Here is a 13639-nt window from a genome sequence, read left to right on the forward strand (position 1 = left end):
TAAATGCACAATATTTAAATATAATTTAAAAAGACCAATTTAAATATTGTAAAACCTGCTGGTATTACAAAGAAAAATGCACTGGTTAATTTGCGCACATTTTACTCTTTATAGTTACTGTAACTTTACAACTAAAATAAACTTCTCTGCAGCTGGGTTAAACCCTCGCTGAAACACCAAACATCTGACCATGCTAAATGTAATAACTTTTGATATTTTTCTTTTCCAAAGGTAAACTGGAAGCTCTTGCCATTCTGCTGCAGAAGCTTAGGTCAGACAGCCGCCGTGTCCTCATCTTTACACAGATGGTGAAGATGCTAGACATCCTGGAGGCCTTCCTAGATTACAGGCAACTCACTTATGTGCGGGTCGATGAAAGCTTCACTCCTGATGAACGACAGGTAAAGTAATTGCCGCCACTTACATTGGTTCTGACAAGCCATACCAACTATTGTCATAGAGAGCGATGGGGCCAGTTCTTGACCAGTAGTTGGCAAGCATGTGTCATGAAGGGTGTAGGGATGCAGCTATCGATTATTTTAGTAATCGAGTATTCTACTGATTATTCCATCGATTAATCAAGTAATTGGATAAGAAATACTTCTGCTTTATAGTAAACAGCAATAGTAAATATACAAAAGAGAGGTTTCCTTTTTAGAAAAAGCTACATTTTTATTGCCTAAATTGCGTACAAAAACAGGGATAAATGCTAATATTTTTAAGCACTGGCCACATGGGCCTGCAAGCCCCTTATTTTCTTGGCAGAAGTACATTTTTGGTGGCCCAAATGTAAATCTTTTCGACCCCCCCCCCCTCCCCTTAATGCCTCTGGCTCTTTACACTGGATATGCAAAAGAGCTGTCCACTAAGCCCAGGTAAATGTGACCGTACAAAGCTTACAGCAGGGCTATTCTACTACACTGTTCATTCACATGTAGCCATGAGGATTTACCGCTCTAGCGGAGAGGGGCTGGTTTGTCTCCGGCAACAGCTAAGTTTACACGAATTTGTCAAAATTTCAGTATTCGTAGTAATCATCCATGCATTACATAGATTAAACGAAGCTTTGAGGCAAAGAATTTTCCATCAAGGATTTTTAGTAATCAAATTATTGGAGTTACTCAAGGATGCATTTTAGCCCTACAAAAGTGTATGTATGTTTTCTGTATTTCCTCCTTGATCCATGATCCAAGAAAGTGTTTATGCTTTGTCTTGCATATTTGCAGGTCAAGTGTTAAATAGGCAGTGGTTACACTTTTCTTTTCAATGCAACTTTTGTGATTGGATGCCCCAGATCGGGAACTTATCTGTCAGCAACAGGTCAAATGTTAACTAGGGATGCACCGAATATTTGGCCACCGAATATTTTCGGCCGAAAATGGCCCAAAAGGGCATTTTCGGTTTTCCGCCGAAATACTTTTATCACCGAAACAATACGGCCGAAAATGTTGTGATGACGCAAACCAAAACCGCGATCTGCACGTGTGTCAGTACCCGTTCCACCTGCAAAGCGTCCCCTAAGCAAAGAGGTTGAGACGGACCACGGAGTGAAAACAATGAAAAGTGCTCTTAGAGTCTGTCAGCACACGTTTCAGTGAGATCTATTCGGAAACTCTGCACTTCATCGCGACTGGACTTGATCCGCGTTATAAAGACCATTACTTGAATGCTGAAATAAAGCAGGGCGCACGAGAAATGATCCAGGCCGCGATGGATGCAGAGAACCCGCGTGGAGACGGAGCGCGCACGGAGCAGCGCCCAGCGCAGGAGGAGATCAGAGCGCAGAAAAAAAGACAGGCTCTGTGTCTCTCTGTACCAGATAAGGGGCTTGCACCCTCGTTGTCTATGTTCAATGAAATCCTGCAAGAAAGTGCCTCAAATAATAATAATAATAATAATAATAATAGGTAAGCTATTCTGTTCTTAGGCTACTATATACTGTATGTGACTATCAGATTGTAGCCATATTTCTGCTAGATGTTTTTTTAATTAAACTTTAATATTAATTTATACAATTGCAATGCCTTGATTTTAGTAAAGTTAGTACAGAGTCATAGCCATAAATGCAATGGTACTAATAACTGGCATAATTTCTTTCGGTGTTTCGGTTTTTGGTCTTGGTTTCCTCTTTTTCGGTTTTCGGTTTCGGCCAAGAATTTTCATTTCGGTGCATCCCTAATGGTAACTTAGGAGGTAATTTAACCTTGATTTTATAATATTAATTTGGCATGCAGTTCACGCACCAGTTAAAAATGTGTCTAAATAAAAACTCAACTCCTGGCATTTGGTCCTGTTTTTTTTTTTTTGCCACTGTTATGGAATAAGGAAATGACGAGAGTAAAAGACAAACCAGCTTTAAAAGTGGCGTGTTTTTCTTTTTAAATAAGTGCTGTGTCGTGGATCTAATTCATGTCGATGTGAAGAGTAGTTCATATGGATTGGATGGACATATGGATTTAAATGGAATTAAAAACCGTCATTTAAGAGAATAGAAAATAAAAGCAGGCTAATATGGAATAAGACTAAATAAAATACAAGAATAAAAGTTACAGTGCAGTGTAAGAAATTAATAATTATTTGATTTAATAGGTTGTAGAGATGGGTTTGGGAGGGAAGAGGGAGGTATAGAGGGGTTTTATTTTGTGTGATGTGCAACATGTTCTAAATAACCAACTAAATATTCTAAGTACATAGGATAAATAGGTTTGGACTTATTTTTTTACCACTGAGAGAAAGTAAGTAAAAATGTGCCGTTGGGTAAAATTCAGTCCTATTATTAGTTCAAATGTGAACAGTACCCAACCCTAATAGAGATACGATCGTGAATTCGGGATCCTGCCTGAAAACAACCTGATATATTTTTGCCATATCGCCCATCCCTAGGACAAACTATTGCTCTCTTCCCTCCCTGCTGGATTTTGTTCAACTGGGGCCTTAAGAGATGCAGACATTAGTTGAGATCACAGTCTGGGCTCATGGGTTTACGTCTTTTCTGTTTGCTGCTGCATACTTTTTCCAAGTGTACAGTAAATTGTTTCTACTGCCTAAACTATCAAATAAAATCCGAAATGCTTCTGTCCTGATTTGTCCTGAACCTATTTTCCATTATGTAATCCTTGCAGTCACATCACAATGTATGATAAAGCTGAGATGAAACTTAAATAAGCCTGTGGGGAATTTAATTGTTGTGTAAAAACTGTAGATTACATTGGAGAGGGTTTAAGGTATAAAGTTTGCTTCACACCACTTGGATTAGCAAAGAAAATACATGAAATAAGTGAAATTCTAAAAGTGTATTGTCAACAACTTCTTTCTTAGCCTTTGTCCCAGTCTGTAAACATTCTTGGTGTTGTGTCCCTGCAGGAGAATATGAAGAAGTTTAACAGGAACAGGAATGTGTTCTGTAGCATCTTGACCAAACGCTGCTGCTCTGCAGTTGGGACTTTGTTTGACGCAGACACCATCATCTTTTATGACACGGATCTCAATCCAAGCATGGATGCCCGCTGCCAGGAGTGGTGTGACAAAATAGGACGCTCCAAGGATATACACATATACAGGTGATATTATCAGTACAGGGAAATCTGTTTTAATTTTTCTTTATTTTATGTTCCTTAACACAAGACTGTAGAGGTAACCTTTTCCTCTTAAACATTGATTAATGGCTATTTACCTTTTGTACCGATGTTTTGTTTGATGTTTTGCACTCCATACCACCATGTGCGGTCTAAGAGTAAATAAGTAAATCTAAAAAATCGATATTTAAGGACTTTGGTGCTACTCCTGGTTATGTTTTGTGTGTTGCCCAGGTTAGAGAGTGGAAACTCCATTGAAGAGAAGCTGCTGAAGAATGGCACCAAGGACCTGATCAGAGAGGTGGCTGCCCAGGGTACTGACTACACCTTGGCTTTCCTCACACAAGTAAGATGAACTCACTAAGGGCTTATCCTGGAGCTTCAGAAACTCTACACAAGTCTACATTTATTCAAATTATGAAAGCCTTTTTTGTGCATAAATCAGTAAAGTTGTAATTTCCTCCACCCATGGACCAAGACCCATTACTATTCTTTAATTATATAGTAACAGACCGGACATTGTTTGTTTTCAGCGGACAATACAGGATCTGTTTGAGGTGGAGGCAGGCTCAGGGGAGAAGGTGGAGGAGTTTGTGGTTCTTCACCAGGAGCCGTCGGCCTCTGAGGCCATCTCTCCCAGAGTGGCTAGACCCTACATCCAGGCTCTCCACAGCATAAACCTGGATGCCCTGCCAGCGAAGGAAGAACAGCAGGAGGAGGAAGAGCTGGCAGGCAAGGAGTCAACAGAAGACAACCAGGAGTCAGAGAGCCAAGCTCAAGAAGAGCCTGCTCAGAAAGAGGAGCTGAATGCAGTCATGGAACAGGTACCTTTTTTACTTTTTTCATATACCATTTGGAAATTAGAGGAAGTGGAAAAGTAGTATTGCCAGAAATACTTTGGAAAGTGTGTGTGTGTATGTATGTATGTACGTGTGTGTGTATACAGTACAGGCCAAAAGTTTGGACACACCTTCTCATTCAATGCGTTTCCTTTTTATTTTCATGACTATTTACATTGTAGATTCTCACTGAAGGCATCAAAACTATGAATGAACACATATGGAATTATGTACTTAACAAAAAAGTGTGAAATAACTGAAAGCATGTCTTATATTTTAGATTCTTCAAAGTAGCCACCCTTTGCTTTTTTATTAATAAGGGAAAAACTTCCACTAATGAACCCTGACAAAGCACACCTGTGAAGGTAAAACCATTTCAGGTGACTACCTCATGAAGCTCATTGAGAGAACACCAAGGGTTTGCAGAGTTACCAAAAAAAGCAAAGGGTGGCTACTTTGAAGAATCTAAAATATAAGACATGTTTTCAGTTATTTCACACTTTTTTGTTAAGTACATAAGTCCATATGTGTTCATTCATAGTTTTGATGCCTTCAGTGAGAATCTACAATGTAAATAGTCGTGAAAATAAAGAAACACATTGAATGAGAAGGTGTGTCCAAACTTTTGGCCTGTACTGTATGTGTGTGTATATTGAAATGCTGTTTGTTTGTCTTGCTGAGTTTATATTTGCATTTACTTCCCTAACCTTTTAACAGCTCACGCCAATTGAAAGGTATGCCCTGCATTACCTGGAGTACCTCCACATCAGTGATGATGAAACTGCTCTCAAGGTAACTTAAATCGTATTGTAACCAAATATTTCTTTTTTTATTATATAGATTTAAGGTATTTACAGATTTACTGTAGTATAGATGTGAAAATAAATTTGACTGATTGATACATGTTTATTTTCCTCAGGAGCGGCTGGAGTGCTCTAAGAGAGGCTGGGAGCTGCAGCAGCTGCAGAAGCTAAAGGAGGAGGAGGAGGAGCGGCGGCAGATTATGGACGGAGATGAAGATCTCTTCACCTACACCAGAGAGGATGCCTACAACATGGTGGGTGGCCATTGTGATCTCTGCTAATCAAACAAGAAGTGAATTGTGCTGCACTGCTGTTGACATGAACCTTTTCTTTGTGTTTCAACAGGAGTATGTATTTGATACAGAGGACGGCCATACAGAAATCATGCCGGTAAGACACCAATTGTGATGTATGAAAAAATAAATAAAAATATGCTTACCATTTTTAGTGGTGTCCTGACAATGGTTATTAATGGTTATTTTTTTAGAATAGCATCAGTAACTATGGATTAGGCTCTTCACTATTCTTTCTAATTTGATTGTGTTGAGGCACATTATAAAGTCCTGCTCTGCCTTCTGGCTATGTCCTAACTTGGGATTTTTTTTCAACACAGCTTTGGACTCCACCCACACCACCACAAGATGACAATGACATTTACATCGACTCTGTGATGATGCTGATGTATGACACCACACCCATGCCAGAGTCCAAGCTGCCTCCTATCTACATCCGCAAGGAGCACAAGAGACTCAAGATGGACCCCTCAGGTAAGACAAGATTTTTCCTTAACTCCTTTGTACAAAAATGTCAGTCCTGCACTACATATTTAGTAACCTGTATATCTACTGCAAACATTTATTTTTGCTCTAAATAGTAGTTTCTTTTTTTTCAGACAAGGAATTGTTGTAAATCCTGGAGTAAATTTGTATTTAAAAAGAGTTTTTAAGAATAGATTGCAGATTTGTTTGGTTTCTCTGTCCTTACTCGAGTGTGTTTGTCAAGCAGCAGCCAGAAAGAAGAAGAAGGGCCATGGGGAGACGGTCATTCCTCCACGCTCCCTTTTCGAAAAAGCCAGCATGCTTAAAGTTCGCCGCGAGGGTAAAGACCAGAAAAAGAACTTCTCCCTCAAGCAGCAGGCGCCCTTTGCCAAGCCCCTACCCTCGCTGGTTAAACCTGCCATGGAGGCTAGCCAGGACAACCCAGAGTGGCTCATCAGTGAGGACTGGGCTCTGCTTCAGGTATTGGCCCCACTAACTGCTTCCCTGATGATCTTTCTTCCCAAGCTGAGTTGATATGTCTTGAATTGCACTTCGCTTAATGAAACAAATTATACTATATGTTCAAATGTCTGAATATCATTGCTGTGTGTCTGACAGGCTGTAAAGCAGCTGTTGGAGTTGCCTCTGAACCTGACAATCGTGTCTCCTGCCCACACTCCTAATTGGGATCTGGTGAGCGATGTGGTGAACTCCTGCAGCCGTATCTACCGCTCGCCCAAACAGTGTCGCAACCGCTACGAGAATGTCATCATTCCCAGAGAAGAGGGCAAGGTAATGGAGAGAGAATACAGAGTCACCCTACTTTGCCGTAAAACTGGTTTACTCACCTTGTACTTGTTTGCCTAAACCATATCTTTAATATTTTCAGTTGGTGTATGAGGCTAACCCTAAGAAGAAAACTAAGAGCATATACAAGGTACCCTATCCTGGCCTTTGTATTTGATAAGTGTTTCTTTGCTCTTAAACTCCTGCCTAACTTTTGTTCTGTGTTTCTTTGTATCGTGTGTCTGTGTACACGCGTAGTCTAAGAACAGCCGCCCTCTAAGAACCTGTCAGATCTACACACAGGATGACAATGCCACTCACATTCAGCTCTACAACAGCCGCTTTGAACTCATGAAGATCATTGCCAGCAAGAGGAGCCCACCAATCAAACCACTGTAAGCACTGATGATTGTCTGTTAGCAATGAATGCACAAGTCTCATCAAGGAGCTAACACCAAAGCAGGAGATTTACAAAACTGGAAAGAAAAGCTTTTCATGGCATGAAATGCTTTTCATGAATTTCGAGCAATTATTTAGATCTAGGAAATAGTGAAATCAAGTTCAGGTGGGATATGTATTTAAGTAATTTATACTACCTACAGGCTCGGCATGAATCCATTCCAGAAGAATCCCAAACATGCCTCGGTTTTGGCAGAAAGGTGTGTTTAATTTCGCCATTTTTGTACGATTGTCATCTAAATTTTTTAATCTAGAAACAAAGAAAAAAGTACAACATTGTTTTTCTTTTCTTCAGTGGGATTAGCTACGACAAGCCCCTACCTCCCATTCAGGTGGCATCTCAACGTGCTGAAAGGATTGCCAAGGAGAAAAAGGTTGTTGTTGGTGATGTAATTGTCGACAATGGGCGTTAATCAGGAGCACCTGCTTTGTCTTTCATCTCTGTCAGATCCAAGTATTGCTTGTTTTCATCTTTACTGAAATGTTTGCATTTGTGTTTGATTTTGTGCATTGTGTGTGTTTGCAGGCCATTGCAGAACAGCAGAAGGCTCAGCAGTTAGCCCAGCAGCAGCAGGCTGGAACCCCCCAGGCTGCAGTCGGCCAGGCACAGACTCCTGCTGCTGGCCAGGCTCAGGTCCCTCAGGCTGCCACAGTGCCCGGAGCTGCTTCTGTGCCTAATGCAGCTGTTCTGGTGAGAATCAAAACACCTGCCAAACAATATCTTCTACATACAGTGAGATCTAAAACAAGCCACTTTACCTAGTGAAGGCTCTTACACATATGGTTGATGTTTTTCAGGCTGGAGCCATAAAAAATGCTACTGTGGGCACAACCATCCAGGCTGGTACGCTGACACACATATGGTTCACATTACAGAGCTGTTGATGTTCCAATAGTTAATTTATTTCTCTTTGTTTCTTCCAGCCACTGTAGGGGGGAATGTGATTGTGAACACAGTAGCTGGAGTTCCTCCAAGTCCCTTCCAGGCCAACAAACGCCTGGCATCTTCAGTCATACCAGGCACCCTGTCTGTGAGTCATGCTCATTTATCACTGCTGCGTAACTCAGCCACCTACTGACTAACAAGAATTCATGACACAAATAGCCTTTGGATTAGCATGAAGCAGAATGCACACCCACGACTCCCTGTAGACAGAATGATCATTAAAAGTGTAGGATCCTTTGCTCATTGTGTTGCTGTTTTTGTTGTTGTTGATCCAGCCTGCCGGTGCAGCTGGAGCGCAGGTGGTCCACGCACAACAGAGGGCTGTTACGGCTGCTGCTGCTGCTGCCCCTGCTGAGGTGGTCGCCATAGCTACCGGTCAGGGCGTTCGAGCCGTTACTCCAGTGACAGCATCTGCAGTAGTTTCTACCACTCTGAGCCCCGTGCAGTCACAGACTCGCCCACTGGTCTCTCAGGTCACACCAGGTACTTAACTGAACACAGACTTTTCTCTGACAAAACATCTATCTAAGTACCCATTACTGTTTGACAGACCCGACTTATCTGCTGTCCTCCATCCAGCCACAGGTTTGCAGTTGCAACAAGCAAAGCCTCTTACCCCAGCCCAGCTGCAGATGCTCCGACAGCAGCAGCAGCAGCAACAGCAGCAGCTGCAGCACCAACAGCAGGCTGCTTCCCCACAGATCAAAACTGTAGGCAAACCCCAGGTACACCACCAGTGTCTTTACACAATAGCTACACAAAATGCAATGCTATGGGTAATGTGTTTAACAAATCTTGGGAAATTAATGCTGGAGTTGTCGATTCCATCCAGCTTTTCTAATTAGTGTCTCATTATTTAACATGGTGTTATAAGAGTAGTGTGGGCTTTTTCAAGAATAGCTCAGTCTGTAGCTACTGTGTGGTCAAGTAAAAGAGATTGATGGCGGATGTGGTCAGGGCACAAAGATGTAGACAATCATAGCAGAGAATAAATTAACAGTTTAGGTTGTCATGTGGTAGTAAATGTACAGTGTAGGTTTTAGTTTGTCTCTGAATAAAGGCTGCAGTCTTGAACCCCATTTTCGTTACATAAGATGCACCGAAACCGTTTTTAACAATCTATTAAAAATAAGTATGTGCAGCAGAGCCACAAACATTGTTTCAGCAAACTATTTGAAGAATAATTCACACTTCTTTGCCAAACGATCGCATCATTTTGATGAGCAGTCATTGACATGAACAATATGGATTTAGGTTTAGTTGCAAAGCCAAATGCAACAGTACTGCTGTGTGGCATAAAATGAACAGAAATGTTATGTGGCAATTAATAGTCAACTAAAATGTCATGATTGTGACAGCCCTAGGTATGGGTCACTTTGAGAAATGTTAATCACCGTTTATGTCTGTTGGATAAATCTGACATATTAGCAGCTGTAACTGAGATGTTTTTTATTAGTATAATTAAAGTGATGGCGGTACTTCAGGTTTACCTAATAAATAGTCGGAGGAGGGTCTGGCTAGTCCACACAGCATTCCGGGATGGGAGAAAAACAGGCTCTGGTTTATTGGCATTTATTTAAACCAATCACAATCGTCTTGGGCGGTGCTAAGCTCCACACCGAACCTCTGCAAAATAGCCTCAGGAAGGAGCTTGTTTTGGTGAAACATCGTGCGAGAGAAACAACTCCCGGAATGTGATGGATAAAGACTGCCTAGTAAACAATACAGTGAAACCGTGTAAGGGTTATAATAACAAAATGTGTAGTTAACTTACCTTTAACTGGTAATCTGTGTGTTTACAGGAGTTGTTAAAGATGCACAAACATAAGCAGCTGCAGCTGCAGCAGCAGCAGGTAGCTGCAGCAGTGGCAGCAGCCCAGAGCCAACAGGCTGCAGGGGCTCAGCAGGCCGCCCAGGTGCAGCCTGCACAGGCTGCCCAAGCCAATCCCCAGCTAGCAGCTGTGGCAGCACCCAGACCTGGAGCCGTGCTGACCGGCACCACTGTTGCCAACCTGCAGGTGGCCAGACTGGTAAGATTGTGAAAAGGAATCTTTTGGAAGTAATTGAGAAATCTTGCATCATAGGTCCCCACCGCATGAATCAAAAGACAAGATGGATTGTATTACTAACAATCTACCTACAGAAATCTCAAGTTATTGCTGATGTATTACATAATCATAGAAAAAGTAAGTAGTAAGTAAGTTGTAAATTGTGTATTTTGGTCCACCGTTGCTCGGACATTGTGCTCTGTTTATTTCGTGTCCTGTTCTTTCCTGTGTTCATGTCAGGGATCGAGGTCGTGGCAGCACTAATACTGCTTGTGTTTCCTTTCACAGACTCGAGTGCCCACTCAGGGCCAGATTCAGGCCCAGGCAGGACAGACGGCCCAGGTGACCCTCACCAAGCCTCCTGTGGTCTCTGTGCCAGCTGTGGTCTCATCAGCTGGTGTCACTACACTGCCAGTCACTGTAGCAAGCATTAGTGTTGCTATTGGTCAGCCCCAAAAAACAGGTGTGTTAAATCTCTTTGACTGTAGATATATATTTTTTGACTTTGACTTGATTGTTGCTCCATATGTCCATTACAAGCTAATTAACAGTTGAAAATGATGAGCTAAAGTTTTTTATTTATGTTATAATAATCATATATACCTGTTCTAGCTCAATATATGATAGACCACTAATTAGAATCCAAAGACAATTGTATTCGTTGTTGATTGGGTTTGCATCATTTGTGTTAGACATCCTTTCTGGTACCCCCTCAAAAACGAGATGATAATCTCAAGGGGTTTATCCTAACACACATCCTGTAACTGGGAGAAATGTTCTGCTGTTATCATTATCACAAATGTCTGATATGTCCTAAAGTTCCAATACGTTATTCTTTCTGCTCTCTGTCAGGTGGGCCTGTGCTGACGCCATCGTTCCCCCAGATGCAGGTCCAGCAGCTGCTTCAGATGAAGAAGCAGCAGCAGGCAGCAGCAGTTCAGGCAGCAGCCCAGCAGAAGGCGGGGCAGCCGCAGCAAGGGCAGACCACTGTACAGCAGAAGGTAAACCCACCCCACCAACAGACCATTTGGTTAGGAGTCTCGGTCTACAACAGAAGCAACAAATAGGCATATAAACAGATTTTTATACGTACATTCAGTATTGTTTAGTTGGGTTTTAAGGATGAAACCGTTCAAAGAAAAATCCAAACTGTTCGGTCCGCTAGTCACGGTTCGGGCATGTATTGTTTGGTTCATTTTAGCCTCATAGATTTCAGTCAAAAAGGTTTGTGCAGAAAAAAAAACTAACTAAACCACCAACTAAAGTGGAGGGAAAGCCTTGCACTGTAAACCACATTTGGCGTGGATGAGGTGCCGAGTGCAGCTGTCACTCAGTATGGGAGCAGTACGTATTTAGGGCCCTATTTTAAAGATCTGAAACGCAAGTATCAAATGTGAAACGCAAGTAGCTTTGTGGGCGGATCTCGGCCGCTGTTGCTATGATACCGGCGGGATAAATGACTCTTGCGCCCGACGCAAATCTAAAATGGGTTGGTCTGAAGTAGCTAGGTGTGGTTTGGGCGTAACGTGCAATAAACCAATCAGAGCGTCATCTCACATTCCCTTTAAGAGCAGGGCGCTTGTTCCATGGCAGACTGCTATTATGACGGCGGATTTGCCTGGCGCACGCCAGCGGGAGCTGTCCAGGATGCGGCAAAGACTCGTCTTGACCGGGTGGCGATGTTGCTGCTCCTCTCGGGCCCATCTCCTCAAGTCTGGAGAGGATTGCTGCGGCCATGGAGCATGGGCCTCCAAACGCACCACCTGCTCCTTTTGTGCCCCTTCCTCCTCCCCCCACTCCATCTCCGTCCACCCGCTCCACCAGGAGCGCATCGCGCATTACTCCCGGACCAGATCCCTCCGGAGTGTCCAATCCCACCGTAGTTCAACATCACGTCTCCTTAAGTCCTCTAATATTTCCTCATTTATGTCATCAACACGTCCATGATTCATGGAAATGTTGTGTAAAACACAACAAGCCACAAAGAATGCTGGGACTTTTTGAGGATTGTACTGTACGTTGTGCACACGCTACATTATGGCCAAGCATGCGCCCCAACGCGCCACTGACTTTAGACCAGGTTTTTCGTGGTCAATGGCGGAATTGTTTTCTGAAACTGCAAAATAGCACCAGGGAACGTTTGCGCCGGAACACGCCTCCTCTTTTCGCTGAACCGCCCCCGGGAGCGCAAATACATTCCCTAATTTACCGACGTGCGTCTGTGGAGGGAAAAGTCCGCTGTGCGTCGGGTGCAAAATAGGAATGATACATGCGTCGGCGTACAAAGGCAATTGCGCTGAGTGCAAGATAGGGCCCTTAGTGTTACCTGACAATGACATTAAAACAAATTGGTTGATAAAGCGGCGACTGTGTGCAAGCACTGTGCAACACGTGTGGCTTATGCTAGCAGCAATATTTCCAATATCATGGTGCATGTCCGTGGACAGCGCAGGAGGAGAGAGTCGGGTAGGAAACAACAACAAGCCATATTCCTTCCATTGTATTTAAAATACTGCACTTTAATTTCAAGTGGAAAAATTCATCTTTCCATTAATTGAGATGTTAAAAGGCTACTGTTGTTTAAAACTATTCTAGTGCTGGTTGAGCTCATGCTTCAATTTAAGTTGATGGCCAGTCTATAATGTGGCCATCAACAAAGCTGCATTTTCTTTTTTTTTTTGTTGCTCTAATTAAAAAATGTATTCTTTTAATGAAGATTTGACAACGAAGAAGTGTGTATGTTCCTTATGTTCTAAGCCGGAATTCTGTTAGGGCAAACAGTTTACTTTTTTTGCCAAATAAATGATTGAAAAGCATGTTTAACAGTACCAAAACGTACCTGGACTAAAAACCGTAAATCCAAAAATCCAAAACCGTAAATCCAAAACCGTTCCACCCCTATTGGGTGTGATTACCACTGTGGTATACTTTTTGTAAAGTGTATTAGTTCAGTAAAAAAAATCAGAATTCATTAGAAAGATGAATTGAATGAAGTAACTGTGGCTTTGTCATTTCCCTTAGATCGGCAGCCAGCAGGTTACCGTGCAGGCAGCGCAGCCAGCCCAGCAGCAGCAGCAGAAGGTGACCTACGCTACCACCACCCAACTCCAACCGGGAATCAAGACCCAGTTCTTTACTACATCTATCGCCCAGGCTCAGAAACCCACTGGAGCCCAACAAATCCAGGTACATCATCACTGGCGGTCATGACCGCAAAACAAATATTTGCAGATAAACGGGGGCTTTGTGTGTTGATATGAGATATTCTTGTTTACTTCTCTTATCAGGTGGCTAAGCTCCCACAAATAGTGCAGCAGCAACCCACCGTGGCCAATCTTCAACAAATCGTGTCTTCTCCTCAGCAGGTAAGGGTTTAAGGCTGAGCCTCTGTATGGCTGATCACTTGAATGTGAGGTAAACACTGT

The 13639-nt window shown here is 42.5% G+C and overlaps 1 protein-coding gene across 6 annotated transcripts in view; it reads left to right on the plus strand.

Annotated features, from left to right (window-relative positions):
• Positions 1-13639, plus strand: part of ep400 (E1A binding protein p400) — a 34996-nt gene that overhangs the window by 20374 nt on the left and 983 nt on the right. For 4 of the 6 annotated variants that reach the window (XM_039803064.1, XM_039803065.1, XM_039803067.1 and 1 more), the window contains 24 exons: positions 232-401; positions 3364-3560; positions 3810-3921; positions 4109-4399; positions 5132-5206; positions 5334-5471; positions 5563-5607; positions 5831-5984; positions 6223-6455; positions 6594-6767; positions 6865-6912; positions 7020-7156; positions 7364-7420; positions 7516-7609; positions 7747-7911; positions 8019-8064; positions 8145-8251; positions 8442-8649; positions 8746-8891; positions 9969-10196; positions 10503-10677; positions 11067-11215; positions 13236-13400; positions 13502-13579. In XM_039803064.1, coding sequence (XP_039658998.1) covers positions 232-401; positions 3364-3560; positions 3810-3921; positions 4109-4399; positions 5132-5206; positions 5334-5471; positions 5563-5607; positions 5831-5984; positions 6223-6455; positions 6594-6767; positions 6865-6912; positions 7020-7156; positions 7364-7420; positions 7516-7609; positions 7747-7911; positions 8019-8064; positions 8145-8251; positions 8442-8649; positions 8746-8891; positions 9969-10196; positions 10503-10677; positions 11067-11215; positions 13236-13400; positions 13502-13579 — 3392 coding nt within the window. The remainder of the gene's footprint in view (positions 1-231; positions 402-3363; positions 3561-3809; positions 3922-4108; positions 4400-5131; positions 5207-5333; positions 5472-5562; positions 5608-5830; positions 5985-6222; positions 6456-6593; positions 6768-6864; positions 6913-7019; positions 7157-7363; positions 7421-7515; positions 7610-7746; positions 7912-8018; positions 8065-8144; positions 8252-8441; positions 8650-8745; positions 8892-9968; positions 10197-10502; positions 10678-11066; positions 11216-13235; positions 13401-13501; positions 13580-13639) is intronic. The other 2 variants (XM_039803066.1, XM_039803069.1) reach the window with 1 other exon arrangement.

Source organism: Perca fluviatilis, chromosome 6 (assembly GCF_010015445.1).
Source record: "Perca fluviatilis chromosome 6, GENO_Pfluv_1.0, whole genome shotgun sequence".
NCBI lineage: Eukaryota > Metazoa > Chordata > Actinopteri > Perciformes > Percidae > Perca > Perca fluviatilis.